We start from the raw sequence: 18994 nt of genomic DNA, 5'->3' as shown, positions 1-18994 counted from the left end.
CCTGGGGACCTGGTTCTTCCTCCCCCTCCCCCCTGGAGCTGCCGAGCCACCTCGATCCACTGGACTTCCTGGGGACCTGGTTCTTCCTCCCCCTCCCCCCTGGAGCTGCCGAGCCACCTGGATCCACTGGACTTGCTGGGGACCTGGTTCTTCCTCCCCCTCCCCCCGGAGCTGCTGAACTTGCTGGGGACCTGGTCAGGATTTCAACCCTGGTTCTTCCGCCAGCCTCTCGCCCCTCTGGCCTGGGTTCGTTTATTCGCTTGGTGCTGATGAAATTTTGGGGTTCGGTAAGTCATTTAAAATTTTATTGTTTCGCGAATGTCAAATCTGATTTCTTCGGTCGTTTTCCATCATCTGTCCTATTTCCATGCATACTTTCGAGAATTTTGCGCGAGTCGTTCTATTTTGTGTATTTCTTCGATGGGTTTGCATGATTTATTTTATTTGATGCATTTCTTCGATGGGTTTAAATGATTTATTTCATTTTCGTGAATTTCTTCGATGGTTTTCTCTGATTCATTTCATCTCGTCGATGTCTTCGATGGTTTCCCTGATTCATTTCATGTCTTCGATGGTTTTTCCTGATTTATTTCATCTCGTCGATGTCTTCGATGGTTTTCTCTGATTCATTTCATCTCGTCGATGTCTTCGATGGTTTTCCCTGATTCATTTCATCTCGTCTATGTCTTCGATGGTTTTTTGTGACTTCTGTCACTCTGTCATGCATCTCATCGATGGGTCTACATTCTCTGCTCTTTCCTTCAAGTACTCATCTCTGCGGTGGTTTTGCATGCTCGTGCGTGCTCTGCTGTTGGTCGAAATTATCTCGATCGTCTCCAACTCAATAAGCTTTTCCTTAATTTCTTTCCAGGCCGACCACACCGTTACTAACATATAGTAGTTGATTGTTTCAGCTTTTCAGGTTCACCGTTACTCGGGGAATGGAGTTAATAACACGATATATTTAACAAGAAACTAGTGCAAAGTGACAGTGAAAGAAGACATCTAAGTAAGCCTAGGCTAATTTATTATAGTATGAAGTATTTAAGGTCCCATGTAAAATTGCCAAGCAGTCACTAAATCCTTAACTTTGTTGTTCGTTTATTGGCTCCTCATCTGTGATGAGGAGGTTACCGCTGCTTCCGTTTGCGGAAGCAAGTGACTGAGCATGGAATCGGTATGGGTGGATCAGTTTCATCCCTTGGTGTTCTTGTCCAAAGGGAAAAGTTTCGGGCGTAGGGGGTGCACCTTATGGTACACTGCCTGCGTAAGTCACCCGGTTCGATTACCCAATCTCCGTGTTAGACGGCTTGAGTCAGGTCAAGTGTGTGCTCCTGACGAGTCGCATCGGAGCAACAGGAATCGTCTGGGAGGCGCCGAGCGCTTTTCCCTTTCGACTTGGACAGCAGGGTGGTAGGAACTGCGCCGTCCAATACTCGTTTCACGCTTACCCTTCGCCTTTCCTTCTTTCCTGAATTTCTTTTAATCGAGTGATTGCTTGGCAGTTCCCTAGATTCTATATCTAAACCGAAGGGATCGATGGAACTTTGTTTCCATCCATCTCTTTGGTTTAGTAGGCTTCATGTACAGGGAGATCGATGGAACTTTGATTCCATCTATCTCTCTACGGGTCTCCAAAAGCAGCAACCTCCTCGCGGTGAGACCTGGTAATCGGTGAGAACCGAGCCGATGGCTGCGATTGTCAAATATTCTAGTCGTATATAAGAATTTCTTTAACTTGCAATACTATAGTAGAATGTAAGAATAAAATATGTAATTTAAAATGTTGTTCGATTGTTCCTACCGAACCCCAGAATACGAATATAGTGTTAAGATGGAAGAATAAGTGCAAGTTGGAATATTTCAGCGAGATACTGGAACTGTTGAGTTTTTCACAATTTTTAAAGTCCTCTCTGCTTCAGCATTTTATTGAAATATACAAAGTTACAATTCCTTTGCGAGGTATTCCACGTTACATCATGAAAGCATGTCTTCCACAAATAATGTTGTTGTTTATATAAATTTGTATGTTAAATAAATTTGTTTTGCGTTAAATAAACCGGAATAGGACAGCAAGGTTAAAAGACGAATGTGATATCGTTTTATTTTCTTCCTGCGTTCTTTTCCGTTGAACGAAATATGTTCATAAGACAATTTTTAAATTGTTACTCTAACAGAAACATTTGTAAATCGCGGGCATTGACTCTCAAAACATAAACTAGTTTTACTCGTGCTTAATTCTAGTTCCTACCACGCGTAGCGTTACAATCTGTTTTGAGACTTCACCGGTAACGTTGCATGCGACACTAAAATGGCAAGGGGGTCCTAGGACCCCCTAAACCGGCGACACAAAAATACATTGTTTGATAGGTCTATTCTATACCTCGTCTGTGGTTGATAGGTTTATCCTATACCTCGTCTGTAGTCAAATGAATTTCCTGTGTCCCCAGGGATCCCAATACACCCCTAGGATTACCAGTAAAACAGAATTCTTCAAAGCAGCAGACGGTAAAATACGCGCAAACTCAAGTTCCGATTGCTATCGAAGTATCCCTACAAAGTGATAAGTAATATGATTTTTTCCATTAAGAAGCATGCAGATACTTGATACTCGAAAATATAAGTATATTAAAAGTCTGATGCAAAATCCAATAAAACTTGTGTTGCTTCAGTCGTTTCCAGGCAACGATGTACTGCATATCAGATGCACGCGTAATGTCACTACGAAGGGACAAGTGTTATGGATTTCTAACGGGGAACTGGAAAAAGAAAGACGGTCTGTCAACCTGCAATGAACGCAACGAATCACCACCGTGAATGCAACAGTTCATCCATACATGATCAGGCTAAGCTGCAGAAGATCAAGGAACTGACGAACATGTTAAAGGTAACTCACACAGAAATCACAAATCTTGCAACGTGTAACATATGTACCCTGTTTCATAGGATACGGACAAGAATCTGACAGTGTGCGAGGAAATATTAGCAACTTACTTAAAGAAACGTCTGAGGGTACGTGCATCAATTTTATTTTACACCTAGTGCATCATGAATCATTTATTTTCTCCACTGACGACCGTCGTGAAAGGGTGACACACTTACACAAATGTAATGTACAGCTACAGCAGTAATACGAAGAAATTATTGAGCAAGTATTGAATGATTCCGTTTAATGTCCGAGTTACATTTCAGTTCATTTCGTGGCCTTTAAAAATACGATTAGTGGTAACGATTTTTCTTCCATACACTGATACTCTTAAGGGTGACCGTGGTTTAACATGATACTCAGTCTTAGTACGGCGATATTTAATATTCTTTCGTTAAAACTAGGTGTGGGTCGAGCGTCAAATTAACCTGATGGTTACTTTGTGCAGAAACGCTTAAAATCGAGAAAGAAACGTGATATATATCGATGAGGGTGTAGAAACGTCCTCGACGATTCTGCCCTCTCTATCTTTACCATCCCTTGTACCAACCATGGCCGCCTGAGCCGTGGTAACCGGAATAGCCACCGTAACCGTGTCCATAAAATAGGGGCCAACCAGGGTACCACCCAGGGTACCATCCATGTCCATACCTAAAATCGAAATTCGTCAATCCTTCTATCGCAATGCACCTCACTGCTAAGTTAATTCGGTTGCTGGAGAGGACACTGAAGTTTACGTTAACCAAAAAAAACATGGCCCACAGCTGTGCACTCAAGTAGTATCAGCTTGTGAATACAAAGTTCGTGAAAGCCTCAAATGTCTTATTTTGTTACTGCAGAGAATCCTTTGTTTACCACTTTAGACTAAATATTTACATAGTCTACGTATGGAAGGATTTAACAACTTGTAGTAGTCAAACTCCCAATCAAAGCACTTTCTTGTTAACATTTTCTTTCACAGGGAATGTGAATGAATCTTCCACGTGAGTTCAAGTGATAATTAATATTTTTTGTCTTGTTTCTTTCGCTTGTAAACGGGATGGAAATCTCTTTCAGCAAGCTTGGCTTCTGACTATAAAAATTCTTTTTAAATCTTCTCTGCGAGAGTGAGAAATTGTGACAATTTAGTCGAGAATTAGAAGCAGGTGTCTGTCGCGAAGATACCCACGAGAATCTCTTCAGCAAGTCAATATCCTCTCAGATGTCTACAGATCGATAGACTTCTAGCAGAAATCTACGTACCAAGGCCAACCGTAACTATGCCCTACGTAACTCCACGGACTCCAACCGTAACTCCTTTTTGCCACTTTCTTATCGCCCGTCTCCTCAGGATTAATCTGCCCCTGATCCTCAGCGGCCACTTGCTGCGGTACGTCATTGGCACCCGCCACTTTTTCAGGGATGGTGGCACCTATGCCAATGGCAAGGGCGACGAACAACAGCAGCGACTGCAATTATGATCTGATGTCACTAGGGCGCACTAAATCTCCATTGAAGATCAACTAACGACACACTGCTCCACTGGCTCCAGGCCAACGAAAAGAACTTCGATGAAAATTCTGCCACACTGGCGACGTGCCTTACCAGAAGATTCATGTTTAAACCTGGCTCAAGTCACACTGTGTGGTCCAGGGGTTGAACCGTTCTTTTATACCCCATAGCCTATGGAAATCGTTCCACATCTTATGTACGCACGACGTCAGATCTACTGGTCTTTTCTAATATCTTGACTGACGAGTCCTGGAGACAATTCCCATTTACGGGGTTCAACGAACACGTAACAACTTGCCCCAATAACGCATTCATCTGGTACGAGTAACCAGAACGCGTCTACGCGGAATTCTGTCGACTTCCAGCAAGTCTCCCTAATCGAAACGCGATCATGTAATCGAGGCACTCTGTTTTATTATCACGAAAATTATAATTTTACTAAAATCAGTGTGAAGAATTTGTACTTCTGCGGAAATTCACGCTGAAGGGGTGAAATCAGCCTTTAAAGTTATCGCGTTCGTTGGGTTTTTTTTATTATAAGTTTATTTCTCTTTTGTTAGAATTACAGGGCATAGGAAACTCGACAGGTCTTATGTTTATAATTTTGTTCTATCTACGCACCGTTACAAAGTTACATTAAAAAAATGAAAAACGCGATAACCTTAAGGGTCGTTTGGGTCGGGAATAAAATGAGTTTTCTTCCAGATTTTTTGTTGAAAATCTATACAACTAAATGAGTTCAGGTTTAACACACATCTGATATATGCGATGAAGAAATTATTTACATTTTTAAGGGCTGATTTCACTCCTTCACTGCGAATCTCCGTAGAAAAGGAATTGCTCCATGCATACTCCAATATGATCCACATTCACGCGGAGCTTCATTAAAATCAGAATTTTCGGGATGGAAACGGTTCCTTGTGAGTAATTCGAGCTGGTGAACAAAACTGTGCCGACTATATTGAGAATGGAGTGTCTTTTTATGGTGCTGCCGATTTGGGGAATGAACTCGGATAACGCCTATTAAAGACTTAATGTAATCTCATTGAGATTATTGGTTGGTTCGAAAGCTATTCAAGTGCCTGTTACAAAGCTCGTTAAAAGACCATTTAAAGACTCAGTTGAAGAATAATAAAATTGAACTTTTCGATTACAGTTTGTTCGATGGGGGCAATGCATTCGTAAGAGACAGGGGTGAGAAAAGGGTTGTCGATTCCATTGCAGAAAGAAACTAGAATAACTTTGAATCCTCCAAGTGAATTGAAGTTATTTTGAAAAAAATTCTAATGCTTGAGCAGTGCAAACTTCTCATATCTGAAAGTAATCATTTGACTCTCAACACAGCATTAATACGCACCTCTTAAAACTCTAAATTATTCACAGCTTCGTCCTCAGCGTGCTAAAATTGAATTCTACCGTAGCAGTTCCCAAACAAAAAATATTTCTACTTCAATTAAATATTCATGCGTCTGCAACAATGTCTCCTCCCCTCATCTTCAAAACCTTCAACTCGCAATCGAACGAAACGTGACAACCGCTAAACAGTGACAACATCGGCGTGCATACGAGAATCGCGTGCTTCGCCAAAAATGACACGATGTCGTCATTGCGAAGATAATAATCCGGGTGGTGCTCCTAAGCAATCCCACCACCATAATATTTATGCCCTCCATTGTTCCGAGCAAGGATAATGAGCAGCATAATCCTGAGAACGTTCCCAAAAGCTTGCACGCGATTTGCAGCGGTTAGCGCGTCGCGTAATTACCATGCTGAAGTAATTAAGCGATTACCGACATGCCGGTCGATCGAGACAGCGGTTGGAACACGCGGCCGCGGTTACCATTCATGGGGTCACGACAAATAACGAGCAGGAACTCGCGGCCGTTACATAAAACGAGCCCTTTTTCCCGAATCGTGTCGCGACTGAAAAACTGCCAGTCGTTAACTTCTCTTTTTTTTCTGCTTTTCCCTCCCCTCTCGCTGCCGATTGCCCCCTTAAGGAGGTTTTGTCACACCAGTCCAGGAAATCGAAGCGGCACCGTTTGTTCGAACTTTCTCTGGGTAGAGAACAGGTGACATAATCGGCATACTTATGAAAGACCAGCCAGCAAATATCTAAACTCAACCGAGCTTATTATCGTCACACGATATCGTCTTTGATTCTAACAAAGGAACATATCGAACCCGCGCACGCCGATTTTGTTGACACTCCGCAGATTTGTGGAATAGTGAAAAATTAAAATATATTTGTCCACGTTGAGGGGGTGAAAACAGCTCCCGAAGTTGGGGGTCGAAAACATATTTCCTGGAATACCTCGAGAAGTGTGAGTTTTTTTAAAGGGATATCTAGCTCCCTGCTCAGCTTTTAGTAAATTTCAGAAAATATGTTTTCGATTCCCCCAACCTTTGGGGCTCCCTTCACCCCCTCAACGTGGACGATTGCCGATAACAAAAAATACGTGTGAAATAGTTCTCGCTATTCTGCAAATCGTCGTTGCAAGTCGGCGAACCTGATCGAATCGCCCTCGTCGCATATCGAGAGCCTCTCTTTCTCAACCGCTGCTCGATCTAAATCGTTCTTTCTGAAAGAACCATAGGTGCCGGTATCTATTTTCGCTCTCTCGTGTCGGTCGATTAAACGTGTTCTTCGCGGATACCTTTTAATTGGCTCGTTTCCTGTATTGTGCAACAGTCGTGCAGTTTCTGATAATAAAATCCTCCAGGTAGGAAAAAAAAGCGCTCGAGGGAAACTAATCCCCATTCTTCTCGTGCCGGAGGGGGGAAAAGTCGGGACCAGATCGACGATTTCGCGTGAAATTCCTTACGGTTGCATCACTTGCGGCTTAGCAAAAGAGTGGCGTTAAGATTCTACTGAACATTCTTTGCGTATACGTGTGATTGATTCTTCTGGTTGGCAAAGATGAATAATTGTACGTGGACGAATGGCTGTACGCATCGACGAACTTCCTTTCGCTCGGTAAAGGATGTAATGAAATCATACGTTAACGAGTATCACCCAACGATTCGCTATCGATAACAACGAGCCGAGTCGTAATTTAATTCCGCCTTTACGGTTCGCGGCGCGCTTTTTCCCCTCCCAAATTGAATACTACAAACGTTGCTTGGAATCCAAGATTTCCCGGTAGATATTGCAGGCTGGTTATAAAAACCTGTGCTCCGCTATCAGAGCGTATGAATCTGCGCGATGAAAAAATTCTCTCATATTTTCATTGCTACGGCAGCTTGATTTATTGCGAAATGCTGCGACGCGAGCGTGTTTCTGAGAAAACGTTGGACACAATGGCTGATAAATAATCTTCCAAGCCAATTCAATATTATACAATTGCATAGCTTGGCAAGTTTCAGAAAAATTATGAAAGCAGGTGGAGAACTCTCGAGCTAACGAATTTAAATTTTTAAAGAATTAGCAGCTAATCTTATCACGTACTATCGTTATTAAATAGAAGATAAGGGTAGTAGTTTGTTAAATACAAAGAATACAAGTAACACAATTTTTTCCTTCCAAAAGGAGGCCCCGTATCGAGAAGGTTCGCGAAAAAATCGAATTCCACATTATTTATTTCCCGATTTTATCAGCACTCAGGGAAATTAATTATCACGGGGCTAATTCGTGCTGCAGATTAATCGGAACCACGGCACCTCGCGTTGCCTCGCCTAATTACGTCAACTACCGCGCGTGCTATTAAACGGGGCCCGGATCTATTGTGCGCCGCCTCGACAACCGATTCCGTGGCTTTTCTATTCCCGCGCTACACCGTCCCGCTTCAGTTGTCGCTAATCAACGGTCAGGCCCCGTGCAATTGAGGAGAAACTCGACATTTCTTTCCGACGTTATGCAAAAATCCATCCCCGCCAGTTGACGTTTTGTTTAACGACGCACGGGACGGGACGCAGCGCGCAGTCCGCGCCGGATGCCGAGGTACAAAAGTAGGTACTCGTTCGTCGAACTTCGCGAAGCCTTGTCGCACGATGGCGCGGTAACAGTACCAACGGTAATCAAAGTGTATCGCGCGAGGTCGACGCTGCAAGGTTCATTCGTCTTCGCTGATTTATCGAGAATAAGCAACGAAGAGAACCGCAGTTCGCGCAGACCGAGATGTGGCGGCGTCGGGGGCAATAGTGACACGGAAACGACATGATTGAACATGTCACGGTGGCCAACGTCGCTGAGGCAACGTGGTTAGACGAGCACCCGGTGCGTAAAGTGTGACCAGCTTCCCGACAGAAAGTGCTCGTTCCTTCGACGATGAAACTGAGGACATACTACGCTCTGTGTTGCCTGTGCGCGCTGCGCGCTCTCGGTGCCGCGTCCGAGGGGTCGGAGATTTCTTCGGAATGGAGGAAGAGGCCAGTATCGAACGTTTCAGAGTCGTTGGACAGTCGAGAATCTAGCGCGAGGGACAAGCGAGCGCTGGGCTTGATTCTCTCAGGTTTGGCGCAGGTTTTCGGGTACACGGTGAGCCCTGTTCAAGTAGCGACGCTGTCCAACGGGAACACCACTTCAAGCGACGGAGGGGGCACTCAGCAATCAGCCAACCCCGAGCAAACCCCTTCATCGTCGAACTCTACCCAATCGACTGCGACCTCGACTACCATGGCACCCAGACAGCGAGAGACCATCAGGTTCACAGGTGTCGTAAATTTCGGCAACACGAGCGTTCTGGGCCATTTACAACAGTACGAGAATATTTTCCACGGGGCTAGTAACGCCTCTGCTCCTGCGACTACCGCAACACCTCCCACATCCACGCCACTTGCGGTGTCCCCTTTCTTGGTGAATATCCCTCTGCCCCCCATGAGGCAACCACCCCTACCGGAGATCCCTTCGCAAGATATCAGGCTATCCTATCCTGAACCGTTGATTCCAACTCGTAGAGAGCAACAGATGATGTACAGGAGGAACGAGAGCACGGAGAAGCTGATTCCTGAGAACAGAGAGCTTCAGGGTGGAAAAGAAGCGCAGTCGCCGCCACCGCCCACGCCGTACACCCCGTTCTACAGCCCCTACACTGTTGAGCCGCGTTGGAGGAAGGAGTACGAGGACAGATTGGCTGATTTGGAGCGCAAGCACGAGGAGCACGCTGAGAGGCTGAGGCAGCAGGAGAGGTACAGGAATCGTGTAAAGGACGATGGCCACAAGGAGGGCGAGATGAAAATGGCTCGCGGAGGTGAAGAGCCCAAGTGCGACGAGAACGGACACTCCAATGTCGATCATTTAGCGGAGGACGATTCGAGAGAAAGGAGCAGATATTCCTCGAGCCCGAAGGAACCGCAGGAAAGTGAAGAGAAGCTTCGTGACTACGATAACGATGACGATTATAAATCGTACAAACAGTACGACGACTCGCCATCAGCGAATGATACTTACAGCAGCGTGCACTATAATGAACCTTTGCCAATAAACGAAGACGATGAGGAGCGACGGCCGGAGGAGCTTCGTAACAGTTACGGAGAGCCTTTGAATAGTCGCGAATTGGTCGAGGAGGGATTTGGGAATTACTTTGGGAAGCTTAAGCACACCCAAAGCGACTTTTATGTATCGCCGGAGACGCCTGACTCGAGGGAGGACTCGAACGAGGAAGGGGAGGATTCTCTCGTGCGCGACAACGGGGATGAAGATGAGAGTGATGGAAAGGAGAAGAAGGAGTATGATCTCCCAGCGACGAATAAGTATGAAGAGTACAGTTTGGAGGAAGATACGGGAACGAAGGGGAAGAATGTAGAAAACACCGAGGAAAAGGGTTCTGACCCCTTCGTAAAATATTCTAACGAGGCTCCATTCAGGAACGAGAACCGACCGAACTTCGAAGGACGGAAGCCCAGCGAAGAAGTGGACTTCAGCAAGTACATGCCTCTAATCGTGCCTTTTCGTTATTTAGCTGCTTCCGAAGAGTCGAAAATGGCCAGATCGAGGCTCTCGGCGATCGATAAGTCGGACAAGGTTAATAATGTGGCAGATAGGGAAGGTATTAAAAAGCTTTCGTCGAAGGAATCAAGTAGACCGAAGAAAGAGAATTTGAAACCTAAAATAGGTATCCCGGAGCGACCGTTGCCGAAGAGGCTCCACGAAGGCGAACAGAAGGAGCTGCAAATGTGGCCACCGCCGTTCGATTTTGTCCTGGATAGCACAATTCAAACTGGCGTTGCTCAGAAACCAAGGTACACGAATGGGAATCCTCTCGCGCATCGGAAAGCTGAGTTACCTGGCAAGGAAGAGGGAAAAGCTCCGCAGCGAAGCGGGAAGCGTGTAAGTCTCGTTGATAGTCCAGCTCCAAGGCAACGAGACTATCCTCGGGATATTTATTATCAGAGGCTCAAGGGAGGTCTCGATTCTCGAGCAGCTTCTTCAATGAAAGCGAAGTCTCCCAGGGTAGCGAAACCAGGAGTTTCTAATCGCACACGTTCTGGAGACACCAGGTCGCATCTTCAGCAGAGGAAACGATTGCCAAACGTTTATAGCCACAGGAACGTGAAAGGATCAAATGCTGAGACTCCAAGGTCGATGCACTCGAAGAGGCTCGAACCTCTGAAGCGCAGTGCTGAGAAGACTGGGCCCATTGTGAGAGGTCATTATAGTGACGGATATCTTGGAGGCGATCAAACAAAGACAGATGCTCAAAGTCAGAATGGAGAGGATTTTCCACATGCCTCGCAGGAATTGGTGCCGTTAATGGGCTTCGATAGTTCGAGGGGTGTTCACGATCTTCTCAGCTTTGATAAGAAGGATTATCGTTTCAGTTATGGGAGCAATGAGATGGCGGGGCTCAGAAGCATTCAGGACGATGAAACGATGCAGAATGGCGAAAAGACTGGCGATCTGACCATGTCGCAACAGAATCCTTATCGCTATGACGAAAGATTGGCGAAATACGCCGGTGAACCGGAAAGCAAAAACGAGAAAGCGGGACAAAAAGAGATTGATTCGAGTAGATCAATTGGTTACGTCGACCTCGCTCATGTTTTGTAGTAAGGTAAATGTCCCTATTGTCGACCAACTCTACTGTATCAATCAATTGCTTTCTTTCGCCGTGAAAAGTGGGAAGTAAATAACTGTATCGAAAGTTGGAATTCGCTGATTTATTTGTGATTTGACGGATGATAAACTTTGGTTCAGTGGTTTAATACTTATTAATGCTCAGAATATCAGAAGCTAATTTAATGAAAGTAGTGAGAAAAATTTACTTGAGAGACCAATTGTGCTTGAGATAATAAATAGAAAGTAGATATAGGTTGATAAAGGAGATAAACGACTGGACATGTACTACTCAATGTAATTTCGTTGCAGAAATGCATGGTTTAAATAAAAATAAATTCAATTTACAGATTGAGAAAGCCAAAGTTCTTGATAATTTATGCTTTGGGCATTTTCAGGATGACCCATTGCAATCAGTGGCGGATTAAAAGAAAAATGATCTCCATTTTTTGGGGGAAAATGAAGAGGTAGTTTACTAAAAACAGGCTGAGTGAAGTAGTACAGAAAAAAGTGTAGTGTTTGGATAAAATCATGATCCTTTTTAAAATGGGGACTGATTGCCACTGATTGCAATCCATAAATGAATGTATTTCTTATTATCTGAAAAATGATAGATGCATGTTCTAAATAATTTAGAACAAACGAGAAGAGTCATAAAGAATTCGTAAACAATAAGGGGCCTATTCTTATCAAAAAACTGGCAAACAATAATGCATAAATAAAAAGAAGAACAAATAATATTTGTTCAATGAAAATTTCTAAATGTATTTTCTAATTTTGTAACTAGATTTCAAGCTTGAGACAAAGAATGCCAAATATTGTTTAAGAAAATGAAAATAATCCTTAAATATACTTACTGTATATATCCAGCAATACATTCCCAAAATATTTGAACATTAGAATGCATCACTGTACTAAAATATATTATTAAAAACGTACTATACAACCTTTTACATATAAATACAATATTTGATTATCAAACAATTTAAACACCATGAAATGGCGATGCATTGCAATTGTTAAACAGTGTACGAAATACTATTATTGTAAAAATTTGAAAAATTACCCGAGCTTGAATAAAAGTGGAAATAAATTTTGTTAACAAACGAAATGGTATTATTTCTCTAAAACTCTATTATGCAGTGATTTTCCCTTCATATTAACTAACAAATAAATCAGTATTGCAATAGCGTTATCTAAAATGGCGCATCTGTTTCAGGATAAAGGAGAAGAAATGCAAAGACGCAACGAACTGGAGGGCAAGATGGCGGACATACTGGAAAATTTGAAGACTCGCTTGCTAGTCGAATAAATCAGCATCATGTACTCACACCTTCTCGTGTAACCACGAAAAATAATGATACTTTTACGTCGCTATTTTGTCAATATCAAAATCTCTTTCAACCCGACTTAATAACACAGAATAGAGAAGATTGACTTTCTGCGTGACAAATTCGTAACGGTTATAAAAGACTTCACTCACCAATTGCTTTTCCCCAAAAATCTTGGCTAATTTGTGGCCTTCGATAGAACTCCGCACTCACGAGTCATTAACGATCACGGCCGCGCTTAATCTATCGCGTAATTAACACTTTCCTCGTTATTTCCTTAGAAATATTTAAACTTCTAGTACAATGCGACAATAACGGTGCTTCCGCGACCACACCGACGCACTAATGAGGAAACAGTTCATAATTTCGAGAATCGCAATATTAGCCACTGCGTAATATCGAAAACTATCGATCTCTATCAAATTTGAACTTGTGGAGCGCGCCACCGTCGTGAGTTGTAAGCATTTCCAAGCATTTCAAAGATGACATGCCAGTGCGTTTGCAAGCAGTGCGTTAATCAGCTGTAAAATATATACTACTGGATAATTGTTATTACAGATTATATTTTGTATAAAGTGAAATAGCTATTTTGCAAGCATGGAGGAATTTTTTCAAAACATAGGTGTAGGGTTAAGACCCATAAACGATCCATTCTTTGAAGATTCACATAAAGCTTGCAAAATTTTCGAACGAATGGGCGTAACAATTAACGACGATGAGGGCTTGTGTCACGAATTGTAAATAGAATATTTCCCTTCTGTACAAGTCTTTGATCGAGTTACATAACCTAGCAAACTGTACGAGCATCTCATAACAATCCGTCAATTTCAGTATGAGAGAATTCCCTTGCCATGCCGCCGGCTGTAAAGCCAGATTCCAAACGTTGCTCGATTTCGAAATGCACTATAACAGTAATCACCGCTACGTTTGCGCGGAGTGTAAAAAGTCTCTGCCGAGTCCGCGCTTGTTAGACATACATATACAAGAGACGCACGATAGTTTCTTTCAAGTGTTATGCCTAAAGCGACCAATGGTACTTATAATCGTGCGCTTCGATATTTATTGCGCTGGGAATATTACTTAACGTGCGTATGTATTCTTTTAGTATCAGTGTTATGTGTCTGAATGCGATATGAAGCTTAACAATCCAGTCGAGAGGAGAGACCACTGCGTGAATGCGCACAAGTTCCCTAAGAACTTTCGCTTTGATAACGCTTCGCATTTCACGAGAGGTCAGCCAAAAAATAAAATGGATGTTGAGGAATCGGAGTGTACTAAGAAGGAAGCGAAGACTAAAAAGGTACAATTAAACAAAAATCAGAGAACTAAAATGTTTACAGTTGCAGCAAAAAATCCTACGTCCATAGATTCTGATTCTAATGCGAGTCGATCGAACCCTTCCAAGACTAACACGAGCGCTTCGTCTTTAGTTTTTATCCCTCGACAGTTACAGAGATCGTACACGAATGCTCTTACGCAAAATCAAACTAATGAGAGAAATGTTCTCGAAACGGAGAGTATGATGGACTTGGTTGATTCTCTACCTAAATGATCGCTTTCGTTAGAATTCTCTTTACGACGAATGACATTTTCTTTTAAATCATTTCCTTTATTATAAATATATTTTAAATATCACAACAACGTTTGTATGTACAAGACAGCGTAGATTATTTACATGTTTCTTCCTGAGCTTATTATATAATATACACAATGTTCGCTATATAAATTCAGTCGTTTTTATTTGCCTATAATAAAGCGCGATACTTGTTCGCGTTAAAGCACGCGTATCAATGGCGTAACAATCCTTAAACCTTTATACTTTGGATAAAGCTAACTTCAGATAGCCTATTTGGCGCGCTCATCGTTTCGTTATAAATAATTCATTGGTACTGGCAACTTTGTAAGTCACTGGCTTCATAGAAGTATTAGTTTCTAGACATTCTATCATTGAAATGTTTTTTTACATAGTATATAACAAGGGCATTCGTCTAAAAGTCTCACTTTATCCATAAAAAAAGCCCTGTCTCGAAAGTAAAACTACAGACGTTTGGCCAACAGCAAACACTTATTTCCGTCACGAACCTACGAGCCTAAAGTCAATACTTCAAAAAAAAAAAAAAAAAAAAAAAAAAGGAATGATAAGATTTCAGTAGAAGTTACATAAAATTTCCAGCTTAGATTACAAATTTTTACAAATCCGATAAATTCGACTTCTAGGATCGTTGCTCAAGGAATTAATATAATTCGTTGCGAGCGTTCGGCAGGTAACAAGTATAACTAGAATCTGTACAATATTTACCCGCGAATCTAAGCCGTATAAACCATACATCTAAGCTTAGCCGTTTCGTTCCTAAGCGCGACGAGCTCGTATTTGAGTTTGATGTTTTCTTGCTCGAGGAAAGCCGCCCTAATAGCGATTTCGTCTTCCTTTGCCCTTCTAGCGTCCCTGGAGCGTTTCGCGGCTTCGTTGTTCTTCCTTCGCCTCTCCCAGTAGGCGGCGTCCTTCTCGTCAACGGTGCTGGTCGGCAGCACAGGACTCTTCGCCACCCTGCGCATTTTGATGTTGGTCCCCTCGTTCGAACGCCTGACGGAGTCGAGCATTCGCTTTCGGAACTCCGAGTACGCCTCGTTGGCGTTCTGATCGTACATCAGTTCGGCCGTGCCCACGTTGAAGGACAGTGGATCCTTGGGGTACGCTTTGAACGGCCTCGGTGCTTTCTTGCTCGCGTCGGTGGACGAAGCGGGCACCGCCATCCCGTTGCAATACGCCGTCGACGTGGTGGTCGACGTGACGGAGGCACCTACCATTTGAATCGGCTTCACCGGCTCGGCATTTTGCGCCAGCAACGTTGGCAATACCGCTGGTGGAACCGGCATCGAGATATTCATTGGTAGGACCGAGTAACAGGCATGCTGATTCACCCCGATATTAGTTAACGCGTTCGCGGCGTTGTAGAACGCCTCGTACTTGAGCTTCTTCGGGGAATCGGACTCCGAAGGCGGAGTTACCATGAACGTTCGCTCTTCGAACGGACTCGGAGCGGAAGAATCCGTGACATTCACCGTCTCTTCTTGTTCGTCCGTGGTCGCGGGTGAATTTGAACGCGATCGGTAGGAGATGGACTCGGTGATGATGGCCGGTGTGCTCTGTTTCTTGCAAGAGAGATCGAGCACCGGTGTTTCAGTGGGCCCTGCCTGGTCCCGTTTCGCGGAGGTGAAGTCCAGGGCGACGTGCATGCCGATCGACTCGGGGTACGGCTCCATGCTGTAACCTCCTATTCGCCGTCTGCAGCAGAAAATCCTGAATGATTAAAGAGCACGAAACTTTACGATGGTACGTGAATCGGTGTTACGCGAGTGGCAGAGTTACGAGGTATTAATTGCGCGATATAGTCGACGAGCAGCGATCGGCGATAAATGAATGTAATACACCGGGTAAATGGGAGCTGTTGCGTCGAGATTAGCGATACGGATCTTTCGAAATCGTAGAAAGCGGACGAAAAGCGAGCGTAACGGTTGATAGCAATATCGACGCACTTTAGAAAATTGTTTAGGCCTTTACGCTAATGAAATCGGAACGAGATTACACGCGTTAGGCAACGCCGCGAGTTTCTTCTGCCCCGATGTTAAAGTAGCGAGAAAAGAAGAAGGCAAAGGTGCGATCTTGATCGAAACTGCTTGCTTCTCCGCGAACAAACACAACACAGACATATAAATATCCACAAATTACGCAAGCTAATAATTCACAGCTATATTTCGTTCGTCTACCGAGCAACGACGAACCGTAAACAAGGTTTACCTCTTGCCGAATGATTAATCCAAGGTCAGACACCGGTCACTAATATTATCGCACAGCACTGAATCGCCGTTCAGATTGTGTACTTCCGAAATGTTCGAGGAGCCGAGTCGCACAGAATCTACGGTATTTTCCAAAAATCGTGCTCGCAGAGTGAAACGTCAAAATCGTTTAGAGTGAGAGGGGGTGTAGTTTCGCTTATATATGCGGGGCAACCCTTGCAAGGTCGTGGGGTAGGAGGGCTTCTTAGAAAATGGTGGGGGCATACCCCCGATGACCCCGTAGCGCCAGGCATTGGACTGGCACGCGTTCGCCACTTCCTATTTTCAAGCTCCTTGCGGGACGATGCGTAATTACGTGGATGTAATTAATGTAATTATGCACTAGAGACATTCTATTAAAATAATCGAAATTATTTTGCCAGGAATTTTTATACTTCCAGAATAAATCAGCGTAAGTCAAAACTTTACTTGAATTCACTCGAGTTACTCGAACAATTACGAATAAAACTTGACTTTCGTCAGATTCGATTTTCCTAGCATGCGTAAACAGTTGTATCACGTACACGAAAACATACATTCCCGTATTTACGATCGTATGCTTGGTTGCCCAGAGGTATTTCGGCAATAATTCCACTGCCGGCCTGTGAGAACTGCTGCAGCAGCGGAACAGTAAAAGTACACACTTGAATATCCTCCCTGCGTTTGGAATTTACGAGAAAATTATGTTACACATTATAATTGTTCAGTAAATGCTTCTCAGTCCGAAGGGAGGAATACGACAATGGAAGGGTACGATAGATATATCAGCAGGAATAGACTCGCTTTAGATGTTTCAAAACGATCGTATGTGGCGTGGACACGAATATCGCTGCAATTGATATTATATAAAGGAATTATAAAGTACGGTTATTAAAATGTCGCAATAGGCGGAGCAGTCGCTCTCATAATACCGGGCTTGCCTGTCACCATTCCCCATTGATTATGCTCAATGGGCGTGTTGTTAAGTGTAGTACGCGCTCGATCCCTCAGCAACTGGAAAATCACATCGAGATTTACGATCTTAGGTAGCCGTGAACTTACCGCAGTACCTGTCGCCGTCAATGCCAGAATCGAATTGCAGCAGCTCCTCGGCCCCGAACAATCGAATCCCGCTAAATTAATCCAGCTGTCGTCGCCAGTTTGCCCCGGGATTTCGAAAAATCCAGTTACCGGTTGGCACACTAAATCCTTCCAGCGCACCCTTTTAAATCCGCCTGCGCAAGGGCACTTTTGCAAAACCTCCCCCCGTTTCTCGGTCGTAAGGTTGACTGTTTCGACGCTCGGTAGCCGGTATCCGCAACGGCGGGGTGTCTTCTGGTGTAATACTTAAGTGTCCTCGGCACGCCGAGTACATAGGACTCGCTGCATAACCCTTTCGTGGGCCTTCCCTCGGCTACGTTTCCGTAGAAGTTCGCGCGGGCCCCATTGTTTCTGGCCCGTGTCGCGTGATTTACGACCGCCGCCGTTTAAAAGGATGCGGGGGAATCGCGGAATTTGCGTAAATTGCTCATAAATTAACCGGCGAAAGCGTTGCGGCCGAGGGAAATTTGCGAAATCTTTCGCTCGCCCAACGCGGCGGCGAGGGATGGGAGAGGGCTGGAGGGCTTGCACCTTAAGGCTCATTGTGCCGTTGATGGATCTTTGGTCCTCGCTCGTTAGGGATGGACAACATATGGCCGTTTTCATAACGCTGCACCGGAAGATGGGCATCTTTCCTCCGGCCTCGTGCTGACTAATGGTTCACTTTCATGACTGACTATGCAAGTTCAGCGGTTAATCTTTCGCCAGGCGACTTTCGCCCTCTCCTGTGTCGTCGGACGCATTGTCTTACGCATTCTCCATGCCCTTCGGATTCGAAGCAGAACGTTGTGCTGAACTCTTCATTAGAATAGCTCTGTTTCTACCCACGAGATGCTTGTTGATTATCCTCGCTCTGAAACACGTGATAAAATAAGGAATAGAAAGACCCAAGGATCGAGCGTTATTAATTTATTTATTATTAGCTTCTGGCTCCTCTTTGTAAACAAATGTGCAATTTCCTTTCCGACAAATCCAAGGAAAATCGTGTTCGAGCAGAGCAGGGGGTGGGAAAGGCGAGCGGCCAAGGGAAACGTCGAAAATACAGTTATCTTCGATAGTGGAGACGTCTCATTATGTCTTCGTCCCGAGATCACGCCAAATTTAGTATTTCGCTACGGGCCCCGTTAAAACGTCGTGTCGTTTCCATAGAAAAGCACCCTGTCGCTCGATTCACCGCACCGCCTCCTTTCCCATGTATACAAATTTTTGCTCTTTTGGCCACATAACCCACATTTCTATGGTGCAGGGACGACCGCAACCCGTTATTTGCGATCTTCCCCCGTGGCCGTCCTCCGGCGACAGATGAATGCCTGTCCGCGCATTTGCATCTGCCCC

At 44.2% G+C, this 18994-nt stretch overlaps 4 protein-coding genes across 6 annotated transcripts; 2 read left to right on the top strand and 2 right to left on the bottom strand.

The window, feature by feature from the left end:
- Positions 1-3069: 3069 nt before the first annotated feature.
- Positions 3070-4603, bottom strand: LOC143377980 (uncharacterized). Its single transcript, XM_076829858.1, has 3 exons — positions 4511-4603; positions 4169-4374; positions 3070-3577 (listed from the first exon to the last, which is right to left on the bottom strand). Exons 1-3 carry the CDS (start codon positions 4520-4522, stop codon positions 3457-3459), a joined length of 339 nt encoding a protein of 112 aa, XP_076685973.1. The 5' UTR covers positions 4523-4603; the 3' UTR covers positions 3070-3456.
- A 3778-nt stretch (positions 4604-8381) lies between these two features.
- On the top strand, positions 8382-12935 carry LOC143377982 (uncharacterized). Its single transcript, XM_076829862.1, has 2 exons — positions 8382-11409; positions 12631-12935. The coding sequence occupies exon 1, from the start codon at positions 8685-8687 to the stop codon at positions 11403-11405; it is 2721 nt and encodes a 906-aa protein (XP_076685977.1). The 5' UTR covers positions 8382-8684; the 3' UTR covers positions 11406-11409; positions 12631-12935.
- A 252-nt stretch (positions 12936-13187) lies between these two features.
- L(2)k10201 (zinc finger protein 511 lethal (2) k10201) lies at positions 13188-14468 on the top strand. Its single transcript, XM_076829867.1, has 3 exons — positions 13188-13479; positions 13574-13775; positions 13848-14468. Exons 1-3 carry the CDS (start codon positions 13340-13342, stop codon positions 14292-14294), a joined length of 789 nt encoding a protein of 262 aa, XP_076685982.1. The 5' UTR covers positions 13188-13339; the 3' UTR covers positions 14295-14468.
- Gt (transcription factor giant) lies at positions 14331-17639 on the bottom strand. Of its 3 annotated transcripts, none has more exons than XM_076829866.1 (2): positions 17621-17639; positions 14331-16028 (listed from the first exon to the last, which is right to left on the bottom strand). In XM_076829866.1, the coding sequence occupies exon 2, from the start codon at positions 16004-16006 to the stop codon at positions 15050-15052; it is 957 nt and encodes a 318-aa protein (XP_076685981.1). In that variant the 5' UTR covers positions 16007-16028; positions 17621-17639; the 3' UTR covers positions 14331-15049. The 3 variants fall into 3 exon arrangements, with proteins under 3 accessions (XP_076685981.1, XP_076685979.1, XP_076685978.1); XM_076829864.1 differs by lacking the exon at positions 17621-17639 and adding an exon at positions 16542-16996; XM_076829863.1 differs by lacking the exon at positions 17621-17639 and adding an exon at positions 16113-16477.
- Between the last annotated feature and the right edge of the window lie 1355 nt (positions 17640-18994).

The sequence above is a fragment of the Andrena cerasifolii genome, chromosome 16, assembly GCF_050908995.1.
Source record: "Andrena cerasifolii isolate SP2316 chromosome 16, iyAndCera1_principal, whole genome shotgun sequence".
NCBI lineage: Eukaryota > Metazoa > Arthropoda > Insecta > Hymenoptera > Andrenidae > Andrena > Andrena cerasifolii.
The sequence above is the reverse complement of the archived record's forward strand: the minus strand, read 5'-3'. Positions and strand labels throughout refer to the sequence as shown.

Excerpts from the sequence above, each read along its gene's own strand:
- LOC143377980 (XM_076829858.1), bottom strand. Across the intron at positions 3,578-4,168 it reads CATAGTTACGGTTGGCCTTG|GTATGGACATGGATGGTACC; the intron begins GTACGTAGATTT and ends TTTCGATTTTAG.
- LOC143377982 (XM_076829862.1), top strand. The coding sequence starts at position 8,685 with ATGAAACTGAGGACATACTACGCTCTGTGTTGCCTGTGCGCGCTGCGC.
- Gt (XM_076829866.1), bottom strand. The coding sequence starts at position 16,006 with ATGGAGCCGTACCCCGAGTCGATCGGCATGCACGTCGCCCTGGACTTC.